At 37.7% G+C, this 17,537-nt stretch overlaps 1 protein-coding gene across 17 annotated transcripts in view; it reads right to left on the bottom strand.

Annotated features, from left to right (window-relative positions):
* Positions 1-17,537, bottom strand: part of LOC139763229 (dystrophin-like) — a 304,285-nt gene that overhangs the window by 22,187 nt on the left and 264,561 nt on the right. For 16 of the 17 annotated variants that reach the window (XM_071689106.1, XM_071689108.1, XM_071689094.1 and 13 more), the window contains one exon: positions 200-382. In XM_071689106.1, coding sequence (XP_071545207.1) covers positions 200-382 — 183 coding nt within the window. Of the gene's footprint in view, positions 1-199; positions 383-1,067; positions 5,256-17,537 lie in introns of all 17 variants that reach the window. The other variant, XM_071689101.1, reaches the window with a different exon arrangement.

The following is a 17,537-nucleotide window of genomic DNA, read 5'->3' as shown; positions in this document are numbered from 1 at the left end:
GCTACTGGGTGCAGAACAACCTTAAGCCTCTGTACAGAAGCCTCTAGAAAGAGGTCCTGGGCAACATCAAAGCTCTTTCTTAAAAAGAGGTCCTAGGGTAAGAAAAACAGAAATGTAGAGGTAATCAAACTGAAAACTGTCCACAATCTATAAACTGTATGTGATATTCAAAATAGGTCCTTAGAATAATCTCCCATACCTCTAGCACTGATTGTCCTGCCCTTTGTGTGTCTTCTGATACCAAAGTGACAGAAGTTGTAGGAAACTGAACTTGTTCTTGAGCACTTTCCTTCACAAAACTTCTTAAAGCAAACGCTGTCTCTGATGTTGAACTGCGTAAATCTGCAACATCTGTCACTGATCCTCCAGTGGGTGCTTGCCTCTGTCGGTGGCAATAATTTGTAAGTGACTGTCATATATACAGTAAATCAATTTATTATCACACATATATCTCAAAAATATATCATTCATATATCAAGAAGAGATTTATAACAAGGTGACAGCACTTAAACAATTTAACAACATTAAAATATTCGTGTGGTTTACTTTCTAATGCACAATATATCAAGTATTTATTTGAGAAAATGAATCTACCATCACCATATATTATCTATGTTAGCCTCATGCTTTTCGGTCCGGGTTTTACATACAGTACTGTTTGACACCTTACTTCTGGTTAGTTGCTTCATATCTCAAATATTTTGGATGCACTGAAATCTGTATATGTACAGAAAAAATATGTATTCTATCTATTCCATCAACGAAATTGAAACAAAAATCTTTACATGCAATAATTCTGTCAATACATGATCAGCTGAAGCATTAATACATGTAATGTATAATAGCATAAAGCTTTGAATGTTTGAACCATGCTTTGCAAGTCAGAACAGTGTAATGGTATGTAAATGGAGTTCTTCTGTTAGTACATCCTAAGTCTCTTGCTTCAGGCAGATACCACCTTTTCAATACATGAGCCTTGAGGCAGTGTGACAATGCTGTAACCATTACCAAATCCCAAGCAGAGCACTGAAGTTCTTCACAACACCGTGATAATTCACGAGTCTTACCTCAGCCATAGTCTTAATAGTTGCCTCTTCCAGGGTCAGATCATCATCAGTAGTATCCTCATAAGGATACTCTTCTCCCTCTGTTTCACTGAAGATGACCTCCCCTTCACTTGCATCAGTGAGAACACTGATAGTGCTGAACCGTGAGGGGTGATAGTCTGTCCCAGGATCTATGCTACACCTGGTTTCCCTCATGGGAATGGGCCTATCTGTGATTTCAGAATTAATTTCTTTATCAGATTGTGTCTGATGATTACTGGTGGAGGACCAAGAATCAGATGGAGCATCTAGTAACTCTGCTGAGGAGTGCAACACTTCCATGGAAGTTGAAACATCATCTGATCCCAAAGATTCCACCATTTCTCCAGAGGCATCATAATAAGGACTGGAACTATTAGAGTTTGAAGCAGCAGAGGAGCTAGAACTCTCCTTTCCTGTTTCTTCTTTATGTTCTCTATGCTTTGATGATGAGTGGTCATATACAACAAAACCTGTGTCTTTTAATTCATATTGAGTGAATGAAGTTACTTCACTGCCTAATTGAGAACTGTCTCTTCTATCTACCCTTGGCTCAGAGCCTTCACCAACTGACTTATCTCCATCTTTTTCACTGCTGAGTAACACATCTTTCATCTTTATTTTGCTACCTATCTTAGCAATTTCTGTAATGGATGTATCTTGACTTTTTGCAGCATCATATTCTTCAGACACCAACAAGTATTCATTGTTTTTACAAGATGTACTATCTGTTTTAGTCATTCCAGACATTGTCTTATCTCTCTCTGTATTAAGCTGCACTAATTCTTCATTCTTTACTAATAAAGAAGGAGAAATAGCATCTTCACTGATTTTATCAGTCTTGTCTCTTACACACACGTCAGGTAATAAATTCACGTATATCTTTTCCACAGGTTTCTGAAATTGTTCTGATTCTTCATCAGATGCAGCAGAACTCTCATCTCTAGAGTCCCCATGATGAATATCAGGAATAGATATCGTAACCTCTTGCTCTTCAATTATTTCTGTAGTCTGGATGACTTGAGCAATATCAACACTTATTCTTCTTTCCATTTCTGGGCCATCTTCAGAGTTAGATTTTATTACTTTCACTTCAGTCCATCCTTCTTCACCTTTCAAATACACCTCCTGAACTGACTCATCTAATCCTGAACTTCCCTTAACTATATCATTTTTAATCATAGTCTCTGAAGTGCTACATAGTTCTTTATCCACAGATTTTAAGTCTTCATTTTCTGAAGCTACTAGTACCAACTGCTTTCCTTTTTCTTGGAATAATAAATCCTCCTGGTCATTCAAACTAACATAGTCCATGGTAGATGTTTTGGCTTCCAAGTCAATGGTTTTATTGGTATCCTGTGGAGCTGTGGCATCAAGCTGCAAAGTGTTATCATTATTTACACATTCTTGTGTCAAAACAATATGAGAATCTTCTCCAACACTACTACCAACACTTACATTACCTTCAAATTGGTTATCAACTTTGGTTGTCATTACATTATGTTCAGAGAGTGATTTCTCCCTAGAATCAACTGTAGGATCTGGAGGTGCCAAACTAGGGTCCTCCCTTAATTCTTCCTCAACTCCAGAAACTACTGAAACATCTTCAGAATGTTCCTTACCTTGTGACTTACCTTCAGGAATAGTAGTCTTTGTTATCAGTTCCTCGGATACTGACCGCACAAGAGATTCTTGGACATCTCCACTTTTCAGAGTCTTAACACCAATCTGACTATCATCTCTAACTGATACAGTTTCAGGTGTTTTCTTTGACAAACCACCAATTGGCACATGAATAACTGTTTCAGCTTCTGATAATGTAGATACTGAACTATCAATACTGACATGCCTCTCCAGCTTTATTTCTAAAGAAACATTTGCTATGTCTGAATCAAGCTGTTCCTCAATTGTATTTGGTTCATCCATTTTGTTATTCTCTTCATCAACCTCAATGTCATTTTCTGCTAGACTATCCTTTTCCCCACTTTCCACCTCTTCATAACTATCGTGAGTGGACAACTGTTCTTCTAAATCAGCTTCTGGTTCATGTTCAACCATCTCAAAGCTGCTACCAGATGAACTACTACTGGATGAAGACATTGTCCTTGTGACCTCATTAACCTTAAGAGATTCTGCACCTAAATCTCCTTCTATCTTAATTTGGCTCATATCCTGCTTATTTTCTGCTTGAACCATCATGTCTTCCATCTCAAAACGCTTCTCCATATTTTCATCTTCAGCTTTTTCAACAAATGGGACTGATTCACGTGTACATTCATTCTGTATTCGACTGTTATCCATCCTAATACTAATTTCTTGCGAATAATTTCCTTCCTTGTCCCTACATGCATCATTTTCTTCTCTTTCAACAACCCTGAACTCTTCACATTCACCACTTAATATTTCAGACATTTTTGCTACTTCATAAGTTTCTTCTCCCACTTCTACAGAAACAAGGTTAATGGCAATAGATGGATTTACAGTGCTCTCCACAGCTGTTTCATAAACTTCCATTTCCTCTTGAACACTAGTGCTGTACTGAGGTATGTGAAGAACTTCGGCCAATGTGTCTATTGATTTTACTAGCTTCTGACTCTTTATCAAATGATTTTCTTCTTCAGGCTGGGCAAACTCTGAGGCAAGCTGTTCTATCTTTTCTGTTTTTGAATTAAGTGCTTCATAAGTTTGACCTGAATACTTTACCTGGTTAAATGGTTCTTTATGACCTTGAGTCAAACTTGTGGAAACCATCTTGGTCATGGTCTCTACATCCTCCTCTTCAGGAAATTGTCTTGTTACTACTACTTCTACAACCGTCTTTCCAATTTCTTCTATGGGTGACTCACAGGTGGTTTTTCTCTCAACAGGTGTCTTGATCAATACATCAGATTCTTCCTTATATTCTCTGACAATCCCTGACTCAGGAACTACCGAATCAAGCCCTTCTTTATGAAACTGATGTGAAGCAACTTTATCAAGCAATGCTTTTACAGTCTTGCCCTCTACTGATTCAGGATGTTCTTTTTCTAACAATGGGTCTGTTGGCACAATCTCAATACAAGGCTTCCAAAGCTCTTTTGAGGACATTTTCTGTTCACTTACAGTTTTAGTATAAGTCTTTGAACATGTAAGCAGTTTCTCCCTGTGCTTATCATCTTCCTTCTCCTCCTCTTTGATTTCATGCTCTTCTACAGTGAGCTCCTGAGGAGCCATTTCACTTGATTTTCCATAAATGTCCTCTTGAATGACCTTCTTTCCACTAACTTTCCCACTGTACCCTTCTAGAGCCTGAATAACGGCATGTTCATAAATGGTGGCAGCAGATATCCTTATTTTTGAAGGTTCCTGTAGGTAGTCACTTTCATCTGAAGATGGCGAATCTATTTCAGCTACTTCAGCTAAAGCATCAACATCAAAAATTTCCATTTCTACCTCATTAGCAAAAACTTCATCTTTATCAGTTTCAATGCTACTAGAACTGACAAAGCTGAAACGCACTACATCCTGTTCTTGAATTTTCAGAGATTCGACCTGTAGAGGTTTACCCTCGCCAACTGGTTGTTGCAAAATGAGATCTGTAGTAACTGGGACATCATCCCAGTCTCCAGATATGGCACCACGAGTTTCAGATCCAAAATCAATTGAACCTTCTGAGGAGGACCCTCTATTGCTTCTAGACATACTTGAGCTTCCTGATTCCCAGGTTTCTTCATTAATCACTCTAGCAGTCAAGCTTTTTCTATGCACTGCCTTTTCCAAATTGTCTACTACTGCATCTACATTACATATTTCTGGTTCGTGCCTGGACTCAAGTTGCTGAGAAATATCTAATGTTAATGGTTTCACTTCATCTGTTTGTTGATGCAAAGGTTCTGTTTTTATGGTTATATCATTAAGAATATCATTTTCAGGTTCTCCATAAAACTTTGCAAATCTTTTCCTTTTCTTCATTCTGATGTCATTATCAGTTGAATGACTACTTAGTTCTGCTGCACTGCCCATCTCCCTTACACTCATATCTTCAGTTTCTAGTTTACAAACATCCTCAAAGCTTTCACTGTTACTAGCTTCTGTTTTTGACAAGTCAGGGCCTATCTTAGTGCTAGATAAGTCATCATCCTCATTTTGGGAAACATTGCTTAATTTGTCTTCAAAATCCTCAGATTTGACCTGTAAACACGTACAATACAGATAATTCAAACTGCCTAAATTTTCAATGCTGCAGCTGAATTTGAATATACACATTTCATAGAACACATATATATATATATATATATAAATATATACATAATGAAAGAGCAAAGAAAACCTGGGCTGTAAAGCAAAAAATATAAATAAAATAAAATAAAAAATGAAAAATAAAACAAGATTTGCGGAGAAAGGATACTTTCCGTACTCTAAAAGAAGAGGCTTACAGAATGAATACTAGGCAGTCCTGTCTGGTAAAATCATGTGGATCTTGACAATGGAAATCCCAATTTTTCTACCATTTTAAAGTATCCAGCATTTCCAAATGCCTTTCATGGGCAAAACCAAAGCCCACAAAAAGAAGTGAAAAACTATCATCTACACTGATGAGGTCACTTGACGTGCTTTTTTCTAAGGAAGCTAGGTCCACCACCATCACAAGGGAAAGTGTGGGTGTCAAGTGCATTCCTCCAGGTTTATCCTATCAAAATGCAACAATTTATGGCTCCACACAACCTGATCTGCACTCTACTGTGTTTGAAGGATATATGTTAATCAAATAAAGAATGCTGTATATGAAAGGAAGCAGATGCTAAGTGTCCTAGTGTTAGAATGCATGAAATGATTCCTCAGTTTTCAAGGTATGAAACCATTCACATTTCAAGTTTATCAAACTTGTACTACACTTTGTCTAGCCCTTGTGTAATCAAACACAATAGTTATCAACATGGAAATATTCTCCTCATCTAGCAGTAAACACACAATTTTAAGCTTATGAGATGAGAAAAGCTCATAACCATCAAATAATCAAGAAGCCTCAAAGCCCACATTTTGTAAAATCAGTATGAAAGGTTGTCTTGACTGCCCAGTATGTGATGCTCGAAATTAACAAACTAATTAGCAATCACCATAAGTTGACCATGACAACTGGTTTTATACATCTGCACATTAAATTACGTTCATTTCATATCTAAAGGGCAAGAAGTAACCAAGTCTTATGAAGTACACAACATTCAAGTGTGTAAATACTGTACAACTGCAATATATGATTTGGATACAAAAATACATCATCAGGATTATTAGCACTTAAAAGCTGAATAACTTCAGACTGTGAAAAATAATACATGTATGTATGTGGTCACAAAATACCACAATTTGGAAAATGTGACAATACCAAGATCCATCATAAGATTAGATTAGGGTATTTGTCAAACACCTTATGTGCAGAAAAGATACTAAATGCATAAAATTTAATAACATGTCCCCTATCATCACACTAGGCCCTAACATCCCTCGGGCAGTCAGAGACTTCAAACTTCGTGGTGTCACAATATACTATACTTTAAACCAGAAGAGTAATATTATAACTCTCTTCATAACTATCATCAAATCTTTCTCACACTGTTTGTACCTTCTCCAATGACTGAAATGACTAAGCATACACCAATTTAACTCTTCATTCTACCAAAGCTTACCTATGCCTCCCTAGCCTGGTCCTCCTCACTAACAGATATACAATGGGAACAGCCAGAAAGAGTACAGCAAGGGTCTGTAGAATCCTCCTGGGCCCTTATTACACCACCTACTAAGGGGCCCTCATCTCGCTGCCTGTGTCAACCTTCTCTGACCAACACCTTCAGCTCATACAACAGTTTGGCAACAAACTGCTTAAACACCCATCACAGAGACCTCCTTCCCCACTGATGCCCCTGCATCATGGACCATCAGTCATCGCCAAAATCGACTTGTTCCAATCAGAGCTTATACAGACAGGTATAAGAACAGTCCTAAACCTACCATTGTGAACTTCATAAACAATCTATGAACAAGTGCACACCTATGCAAGTGAACAGTTCAGTTTCCTATTAGTTAGGCTATGTGGCATGGCAACTCACATACTGCTCATAATGTATAAAACATACCATTCACTCTGTAAATATCCCTGTATATATGCAACCCTATCCAAATGTATCACCCACATACTTAACCGAAGTCTGGAAATATCCAACTCACCATAATATTAAGCTCTTGTATGATTAGTTAACTAGTAATTACAATGGCTTACCAGTTCTGTTAATACCTCAACTCTGTATCTGCAGCCAAAAGGCTGCCTCCTTCCAATAAATCGTTATCTTATTTTCATTTATGCAACACTATTCAAAAATACAAAAATACGGTAAATAATGTGGTAAAGCAGGTAATTTGGATGACATTAAACCTCTAATTCACACTTAATTATCAAAATGTTAACAATATCATTCATAAGTATTCTTGTTGTGACCTAGTTCCTGGGGTGTGACTTGTTCCATGAAAATATCAATTCAAGGCATATGAACTATTAAGAAAATGTTTTTTCTTTCTCTTTTCATACTGGTTCACCATTTCCTCCATCAGCAAGGCAGAGTCATGAGAAATGAAGAAAAGATCTCATTTGCTCATATTCATTCTCTAGCTGCCCTGGTTCAGTCCAATAACAGCGCATCAACCCTGTACACCACATATATGTAAAAAACACTTTCTCACTACAGCACAACTTTGACTAATGACTACAGCAGGGTTTCTGCAGTTCTGTCACACCACAGTTCAAGACACATAGTTATATTTTTTCATACACGTAGTGTGACCATGGCATTTTTTTACCTATATTTGCTTTTATTGTCATTGTCAGACATGTGCATTGAACAGCTTTACAGAATTATATAAGTGAATACTGTCACTGTCAGATGTGCATTCAACAGCTTTATAGAATTACACGGGTGAAGAATAAGGGAGAATTTTGTTTTAACCCTCAAGTGACTCTTAGCATACATAAATAGTTTATGGTCTTGAGACTCAAACCATACTTGAACAGCTTGCCTCTTATTGCCTTCATATAACCCTCTGATAGCTGATGTGCCAAATACAGTATGAGATGCCTCTGGCAACTAACCGCAAGTGTAACATATTTGGCCTAGAGTATTTGAAAAATCTAGGCATGGTAACTAGAAAGAAAGTGTATATAAATAGTGGATACAGATTTAGATACATAAATGAACATACATTACTGAATATCACAATATCATCAGACAGTTGGATGTATATCTATTATACCATCAGGAGGGAGACACTGCATGGCTGGTAGTATTGCAACTTTAACATTTATTCATATGATAAGTTCACCACAAATATGAGCAGTCTTTTACTATAATGATATACAGAACATATAATTTTTCAGAAGAAATATTCTTTCAAGTGGTAAGAATTAAAGAAAAAAATCCTCAAGTGGCTGCAGACAATGGACTGAAATGGAAGACTCACTTTACCAGAATTCAGAGATGCCTGACTTGACAAGCAAGTATGATATAAACTGAGGAAAAACTGGAGTCTCTTTAACAATAAAACATAATGGGTGTTGTACAGCTGACGATGTCAGTATTCTAGCCATATTTGTACAGTGTGAATTTTTCCTATCCTCATCTGAATTGAAGGCATGGTTTAATGGTATTGTAGAGGTGCCTTACACAAGTCAAAGGCAACTAGAGTTATCACTAGAGCATCAGTTAACCATAAAAAATAATGGGGAAAAATGATCTTGACATGTGTACTCAGTACACCCTAAGCATATCAGTGATATAGTCTTTGGGACACTCATGATAGTGATCATGATTTGGCTGATGTTGAACTGTTAGCAGCGGGGTTCTTTTGCATTTTGGTTATCTATTGGTGGTAGCAAAAAAATGACAAATATGAAAGTGTCAACAAATGTCAAAAAACAAGCAGTAACAGATGCACATGCAGCATGCCACACTCCATCCTTCAAGAATAAAAACATTTCCCTAATTAACCAGAAAAGACCTCAAGACTGGACTTTTCAATGATTAGCTAGCATTTTCACAATGAGCTTTGTGACCCTGTTGGGACGGGATGAAGAATGAAGGGCAATTCCCATTGTTTCTGAAGGCCAAGTTTGACTGTATGACTATGTGTGTGTGTGTGTGTGTGTGTGTGTGTGTGTGTGTGTGTGTGTGTGTGTAAAGATTTCCCAAAACTAAGCATGGCTTGGACTCTTGTCAATGAAGGCCTATTCTTGCATGTGCCATTACTGGTACAGATCAGGTGTGTGTTCTCAGGGTGCTATTATTAGCAATGAGCAGTCTGAGTGACTGTATGTGTAGAGGGTTGTTTTATGTGTTTGAGTTTGTTGTATAAGATGTTACATCCTGTGCATATTTGACCAGTCCATGAGAGACAGCTACTAGAAGTACATGATACTTTGTTGAATGAACTAGACTTCCTGTGTTAGGATCTAAAAGTCTTTACCTAGACAGGACTACCTAGAATACATCCTCTAACCTTGTATAAGTGCACAAATAATTATAAAAAACTACATATGAAGGTATCTAAGATAAAACTCACTGAGAAAAACATGGTAAAGTAGGACAGCATACTCATATTCATTGCTACCTTCAGAGATATATATATCATTAAAAGTAAGTTATCTGATCTATAAATCATCATAAATATCTTGGTAAGTCAAGTGATTTCTAATATGGTATAACATTACAACACTTAGTATTTCATGCATATCACTTGAATCAATGTATGAAAAAGTGGCTTCAGAATACAACTATAAACCTTTAAAAATACTACAGCTTTTTGAAAAATTCACCAATTCCTCTCATTGCAAAAGAGGCTGTTACACTGTTTTTACAAGTCTGTGTGAAATATACTTACACAGCATTTTATAAGAATATATCAATGCTCAACTGAAAGACTGACAATCCTGACAGAAAAAATGTATACAACTAGAATTTTGTGAGCTCTATACTTATCACATACAACAGAAAGTGCAATAGTGGCATCATTAATATGAATATTATCATAAAGAGCCCACATAAAATCCATACTCTTTTTCTCTATTTATACTACCTCTTCATAATCCTCTGCCCATCATTCGCATATACTTTTTTTCATACACATTCGCCATTTCCCGCATCCGCGAGGTAGCGTTAAGAACAGAGGACTGAGCCTAAGAGGGGAAAATCCTAACTTGTCCCCCTTCTCTGTTCCTTCTTTTGGAGAAAGAAAAACTAGAGGGAAGGATTCCCAGCCCCCCACTCCCTCCCCTTTGAGTCTCCTTTTACGACATGCAGGGAATATGAGGGACAAGTTAACTGAGATGTAAGTTTGAATGGAGAAAAATTGGAGGAAGTGAAGTATTTTAGATATCTGGGAGTGGACTTACCAGCGAATGGAACCATGGAAGCAGATGTGAGTCACTGGGTGGGGGAGGGGGGGGCGAAGGTTCTGGGAGCAAGAATGTGCATGGGTATCAATGCAAATATATATGTGTGTATACAAGTGGATGGGCAATTCTTCGTCTGTTCCCTAGCGCTACCTCGCTGACCCAGGAAACAGCGATTAAGTATAACAGATGAATAAACAAATATATATATATATATATATATATATATATATATATATATATATATATATATATATATATATATATATATATACATATATACACATATATATATATATATATATATATATATATATATATATATATATATATATATATATATATATATATATATATATATTTTATATTTTTATTATACTTTGTCGCTGTCTCCCGCGTTTGCGAGGTAGCGCAAGGAAACAGACGAAAGAAATGGCCCAACCCACCCCCATACACATGTATATACATACGTCCACACACACAAATATACATACCTACACAGCTTTCCATGGTTTACCCCAGACGCTTCACATGCCCTGATTCAATCCACTGACAGCACGTCAACCCCGGTATACCACACCACTCCAATTCACTCTATTCCTTGCCCTCCTTTCACCCTCCTGCATGTTCAGGCCCCGATCACACAAAATCTTTTTCACTCCATCTTTCCACCTCCAATTTGGTCTCCCTCTTCTCCTTGTTCCCTCCACCTCCGACACATATATCCTCTTGGTCAATCTTTCCTCACTCATTCTCTCCATGTGCCCAAACCACTTCAAAACACCCTCTTCTGCTCTCTCAACCACGCTCTTTTTATTTCCACACATCTCTCTTACCCTTACGTTACTCACTCGATCAAACCACCTCACTCCACACATTGTCCTCAAACATCTCATTTCCAGCACATCCATCCTCCTGTGCACAACTCTATCCATAGCCCACGCCTCGCAACCATACAACATTGTTGGAACCACTATTCCTTCAAACATACCCATTTTTGCTTTCCGAGATAATGTTCTCGACTTCCACACATTCTTCAAGACCCCCAGGATTTTCGCCCCCTCCCCCACCCTATGATCCACTTCCGCTTCCATGGTTCCATCCGCTGCCAGATCCACTCCCAGATATCTAAAACACTTCACTTCCTCCAGTTTTTCTCCATTTAAACTCACCTCCCAATTGACTTGACCCTTAACCCTACTGTACCTAATAACCTTGCTCTTATTCACATTTACTCTTAACTTTCTTCTTCCACACACTTTTCCAAACTCAGTCACCAGCTTCTGCAGTTTCTCACATGAATCAGCCACCAGCGCTGTATCATCAGCGAACAACAACTGACTCACTTCCCAAGCTCTCTCATCCCCAACAGACTTCATACTTGCCCCTCTTTCCAAAACTCTTGCATTTACCTCCCTAACAACCCCATCCATAAACAAATTAAACAACCATGGAGACATCACACACCCCTGCCGCAAACCTACATTCACTGAGAACCAATCACTTTCCTCTCTTCCTACACGTACACATGCCTTACATCCTCGATAAAAACTTTTCACTGCTTCTAACAACTTTCCTCCCACACCATATATTCTTAATACCTTCCACAGAGCATCTCTATCAACTCTATCATATGCCTTCTCCAGATCCATAAATGCTACATACAAATCCATTTGCTTTTCTAAGTATTTCTCACATACATTCTTCAAAGCAAACACCTGATCCACACATCCTCTACCACTTCTGAAACCACACTGCTCTTCCCCAATCTGATGCTCTGTACATGCCTTCACCCTCTCAATCAATACCCTCCCATATAATTTACCAGGAATACTCAACAAACTTATACCTCTGTAATTTGAGCACTCACTCTTATCCCCTTTGCCTTTGTACAATGGCACTATGCACGCATTCCGCCAATCCTCAGGCACCTCACCATGAGTCATACATACATTAAATAACCTTACCAACCAGTCAACAATACAGTCACCCCCTTTTTTAATAAATTCCACTGCAATACAATCCAAACCCGCTGCCTTGCCGGCTTTCATCTTCCGCAAAGCTTTCACTACCTCTTCTCTGTTTACCAAATCATTTTCCCTAACCCTCTCACTTTGCACACCACCTCGACCAAAACACCCTATATCTGCCACTCTATCATCAAACACATTCGACAAACCTTCAAAATACTCACTCCATCTCCTTCTCACATCACCACTACTTGTTATCACCTCCCCACTTGCGCCCTTCACCGAAGTTCCCATTTGCTCCCTTGTCTTACGCACTTTATTTACCTCCTTCCATATATATATATATATATATATATATATATATATATATATATATATAGTTTTTTTTTTTTTTTTCAAACTATTCGCCATTTCCCGCATTAGCGAGGTAGCGTTAAGAACAGAGGACTGGGCCTTTTTCGGAATATCCTCACCTGGCCCCCTCTGTTCCTTCTTTTGGAAAGCTAAAAAAAAACGAGAGGGGAGGATTTCCAGCCCCCCGCTCCCTCCCCTTTTAGTCGCCTTCTACGACACGCAGGGAATACGTGGGAAGTATTCTTAATCCCCTATCCCCAGGGATAAATTTATATATATATATATATATATATATATATATATATATACATATGGAACTTACCCTTGGGGATAGGGGAGAAAGAATACTTCCCATGTATTCCCTGCGTGTCGTTGAAGGCAACTAAAAGGGGAGGGAGCGGGGAGGGGCTGGAAATCCTCCCCTCTCGATCTTACTTTTCCAAAAGATAGAACAGAGAAGGGGGCTAAGTGAGGATATTCCCTCAAAGGCTCAGTCCTCTGTTCTTAATGCTACCTCGCTAACACAGGAAATGGTGAATAGTATGAAAAAAAATAGATATGGAACTGCTTAAAAATACAAAAAAAATTAAGTATGTCAGTAGCATATCTACCACTAGAGTAGCTTAGTGGCATGTATACCACCAGGGTAGCTCAACAGCATGTTTATCACTTGGGTAGCTCAATAGCAAGTCTACCACTAGAGAAGCTCAGCAGCAAGTCTATCACTAGGGGAGCTCAGCAGCATGGCTACCAGTGAGTAGCTCAGCAGTGTATCTACCAGTGAGTGCCTCAACAGCATGTCTACCACTAGGTTATTGAGCACCCCAATCTTTTACCAGCCTGAGGGAATGGGGATGCAAAAGATGAGTTGCTAAAGATGGATTACGTGTTCTGCTGAAAATATCTTTGTATACTAGACATAAGTATGAAGTAGAAGTTGTCAGTAGGAATGTTAGGTAGAAGCCTCTGCAAACACTGCACGAGACTTGCCCTCTGCCACTGGCCTGATAAGTGTGAGGCACTAAAGGCTAAGAAGTGGCACTAGGATTCACTAGTTATGAAAACTATTGCTGTGGCCATCCCTATATAGAGGGAGTTCTAGAAAGAAACAGGTGTCAGAGATATAAGCAGATGGATAGACTACATATTCTTGACTACCCTATTCTCACAACTTTATTGTCTCTCTCCTCCCGATTCCAACTATTACACTAGCTATCTATCTCTACTGCCTTTATTTCTGACCTTTTTTTTTATACTAGCTCACTCTTTCTGCATAGCAAGTAACCATCTAGAACAGGTGAAGAACACTCTCATTCGCTTGCATCCATGTATAATGCACCAAAACCAGAGTTCCCATCCTCAGCAGCCAAGTCCTATGGACTTTTCCATAGTATCCCCTGACCACTTCATAAGCCCTGGTTCAGCCCAATGACAACAAACTGCCCCCTGTATGTCACCTTGCTTCACTTCACTCTATCCCTTGCATGCCTTTCACCTTACAACATGTTCAGGCCACAATAACTCAAAGTATCTTTCCCTCTATCCTTTCATCTCCGTTCTCCTTGCTCCCTTCACTTCTGACACATGTATCCACTAAGTCAGTTCCTCTTCACCCATCCTCTCTAAATAACAAAACGACATTACCACATTCCAATCAACTCTTGTAATGATACTCAGCTTTGTATTATAACACCCCTCCCTTATCATTCCTTAAAGTATCAACCCCCTCACTTAACATATCGACCATAAGTTCCATGACCACAATAAAACCTTATCCACGGCCCCTTACATTTTCAAATGCATTTTTGCACTAGCTTTTCAGCACATTTTCATCTCTCCTTTGGCCTTGATTACCATCTGTAGATGTCTGGGCACAGAAGTGGCAAGGTTTCTGAAGCATCCTATGTCCATCTTTTGGGTCCTTAGGGTTATGATATTGTAAATAAGGCGAGGCACTGATGAGATACTGCAGGAAGCATTCACCATGTGTTCTGAGCACCCAGTGCACAGAGAAATCTCACATGTACTTATATTTTCTTGCTCCAGGCAAGAATTCAGGCTTTTCCCTTCCTTGAAAGGTAAGAGCCAGGTGGAAGTTATACAAAGCCCAGAAGTGAAATTCCCAAAAAGAAGTGGCAGCCAGAAAGAGTAAAGAAATAACATCTTTTCTTCAAGATAGCATGAAGCTCCCTGAGGCAATTCGCCGGTGCATGCATCATTAAAAACTTGTCACAGTGACTAGATGTATGATGATTTCACCCTCAGAGAATCATATGCTTGTACCCATAATAAGACTTAGCTGGGTGATGCCTTTAAAACTATATGGGGAGTTGACGATGTTTTTTGAACACTGTTTCCAACACTTACATCCTCCTCTTTTTCTTACATATATATTCAGGCCCATGACTTGCACCCATACATCAACTGGATTATCAAAACATCAAATATTTCTATCTCTGCCCTTACAGAGAGAAGGGTTGTGTGTCATGCTGGCTGATCTACAGATATTAATGTAACATTTTCTTTTCTATGCACATCACTTGTTCCTTATACACACTATGTTTCTCCTGAAGAATTACACTAACATTTTCATCAACAATTTTAAGCATATATTATCGCCTTGGATCTATATTCACAATTACGTTATTTATAAATAACCAAAACTTTTCTGCCTTTCAGTACATCTATCTATCTATCCATCTATACTTCTGGTGCCTGTCCCCACCTGGAACTCCCTCAAGAAGATGGCCATGGTAAGTCTCCTTATGTGTAAGCTCCAGTGCTGCTTCTTAGCCTTTAGTGCCTCACCTGTAACAGGCCACTGGCATAAGGTAACTCTAATGCAGTGCTAAATGGACAGAAGGCTATTCTAATGCAGTGTTTGCTAGACACTACAGAATTAACTATACAGTGTAGGGGTATACATCATAATGCAGAGAAATTGCAAGGACTAAATGATTCTTTTTCCCATGAGAGGTTGATACCCATTCCTAAAAGTTATTTCACTCTTTCACTTCACATCTTATTCCCTCCCAGTTATTTTAAATCTTGATTCAATGAACACAGTTGAGATACTTCACATATGAAACCAGACATTGATTTTCTGCTAATAGTTATGCATACATAGTATGTGATATTTATAGATTAAGGTAATATTAATCAAAATTATGCAAATTCATTGTTTTTTAATACATTTGGCTCTTATCTGATCATATTGCTTAATCTTTGGTCATATACTGAAAAACCATAAAATATCTTAAAAACCTAAATTTCCATTGCTAGTTATTGTTTCATAAAAGGAGACTTTGTGGTCGGTTACATGAAAATTACTCAAATTCACACTTATTTTTCCATGAACAACTCTATTTTTTGGACAGTGCCCATAAAATCTAAATATTTGTTGAAAATATTAAAACAGTTTTCACAGAAGGCTATCAGGGATAGGTATGGAATGGTGGCATGAAAATCTAAGAAAGGTGGGAGGGGAGAAGTTTGAGAAGATAAATCTGTAAGAAAAAGACAATGAATGAAGGACACAGAATGCAGAATACAGAGCTGTAATGAAATGAGCTTATGGGTAAGTAAATATCAACAAAAGGAAAGCCAAGGAGAATCTCAGAAGAAAAATAAAAAAAATTTAAGAGAATGACAAGCTAGAATAAAGAGTTGTAAACAAATGAGTTTCAGGGAAAGTGTACATCAACAAAAGGAAAGCAAAGGAGAGCCTTAGAAGAAAAATAAAAAGTAGAATGACATGCTATTCATAAAGGGGATAAATAAGAGGAGCAGTGAGGAATGAGCACAATGGTAGAAAGCTATTAACAAAGGATAAAGTTTGTAAGATGAGGGGAAAATATTCCAAGTGGATACATGATGATGATGAGAGGTGTATCCACTGGATTAAGTCTTAAATAAAAATTTCTTTCATGTATGTCTGCCATTTCCCTCCTTGGTGTGGTATTGATATCACCAGGAACACACATGACCTAACATCCATACAAATTTCATACATTTGCAACCAAGTAACAAAATAACTTAAAAATCCACAACTTGAGAAAGTCACTGATGTACTCTTGTTATACTTTACAAAAAATTTTATGCAACACATTTATTCACCTCAGAGTACTAAACCAAAATCATCATTTTACCAAAAACTGAACAGGAACAGAAAAAATAAAAATTACAGAAATTTAAAGCCTAAAACCTACATCAAGGTGACAGTAAAAGTTTAATTTTAGACAGATATCAAAATGACATCGACAGAACACGATATCAAACAGACAGCATGTTAATCTTCAAGTAATGTTTATATATGCTGTGTACACAAGTATATGATACTTACTATATGTTTCAGAAATACCTTGACAAGAATCAACCATAATATTGCTACAGTATTCTGATATCTACAGACATTTTTTTCAAACCCAAAAAGTAAAGAAAAAATTATCTGAAGGAATAACAAAAATTACCTTAAACACCTCCATGTGTCCATTTTTTAATGTTTTATTCTACCCAAATATAAGTAATATATTGAACTTTCTCAAAAAGATATGACAAAATTCTTCTCAGTAATCCTTACATACCAATTTCCATATGTTTTTCACTCCATGCACTATAACTAAAGGTTGTAAATGTAAAACAAACTGTAATCCATCAATGCCCTCTAGACATATGTAAAAGCAATGCAAGTTCTCATTATCATCACTATCATAATCA

The sequence above is a fragment of the Panulirus ornatus genome, chromosome 46 (assembly GCF_036320965.1).
Source record: "Panulirus ornatus isolate Po-2019 chromosome 46, ASM3632096v1, whole genome shotgun sequence".
NCBI classification, from domain to species: domain Eukaryota; kingdom Metazoa; phylum Arthropoda; class Malacostraca; order Decapoda; family Palinuridae; genus Panulirus; species Panulirus ornatus.
The sequence above is the reverse complement of the archived record's forward strand: the minus strand, read 5'-3'. Positions and strand labels throughout refer to the sequence as shown.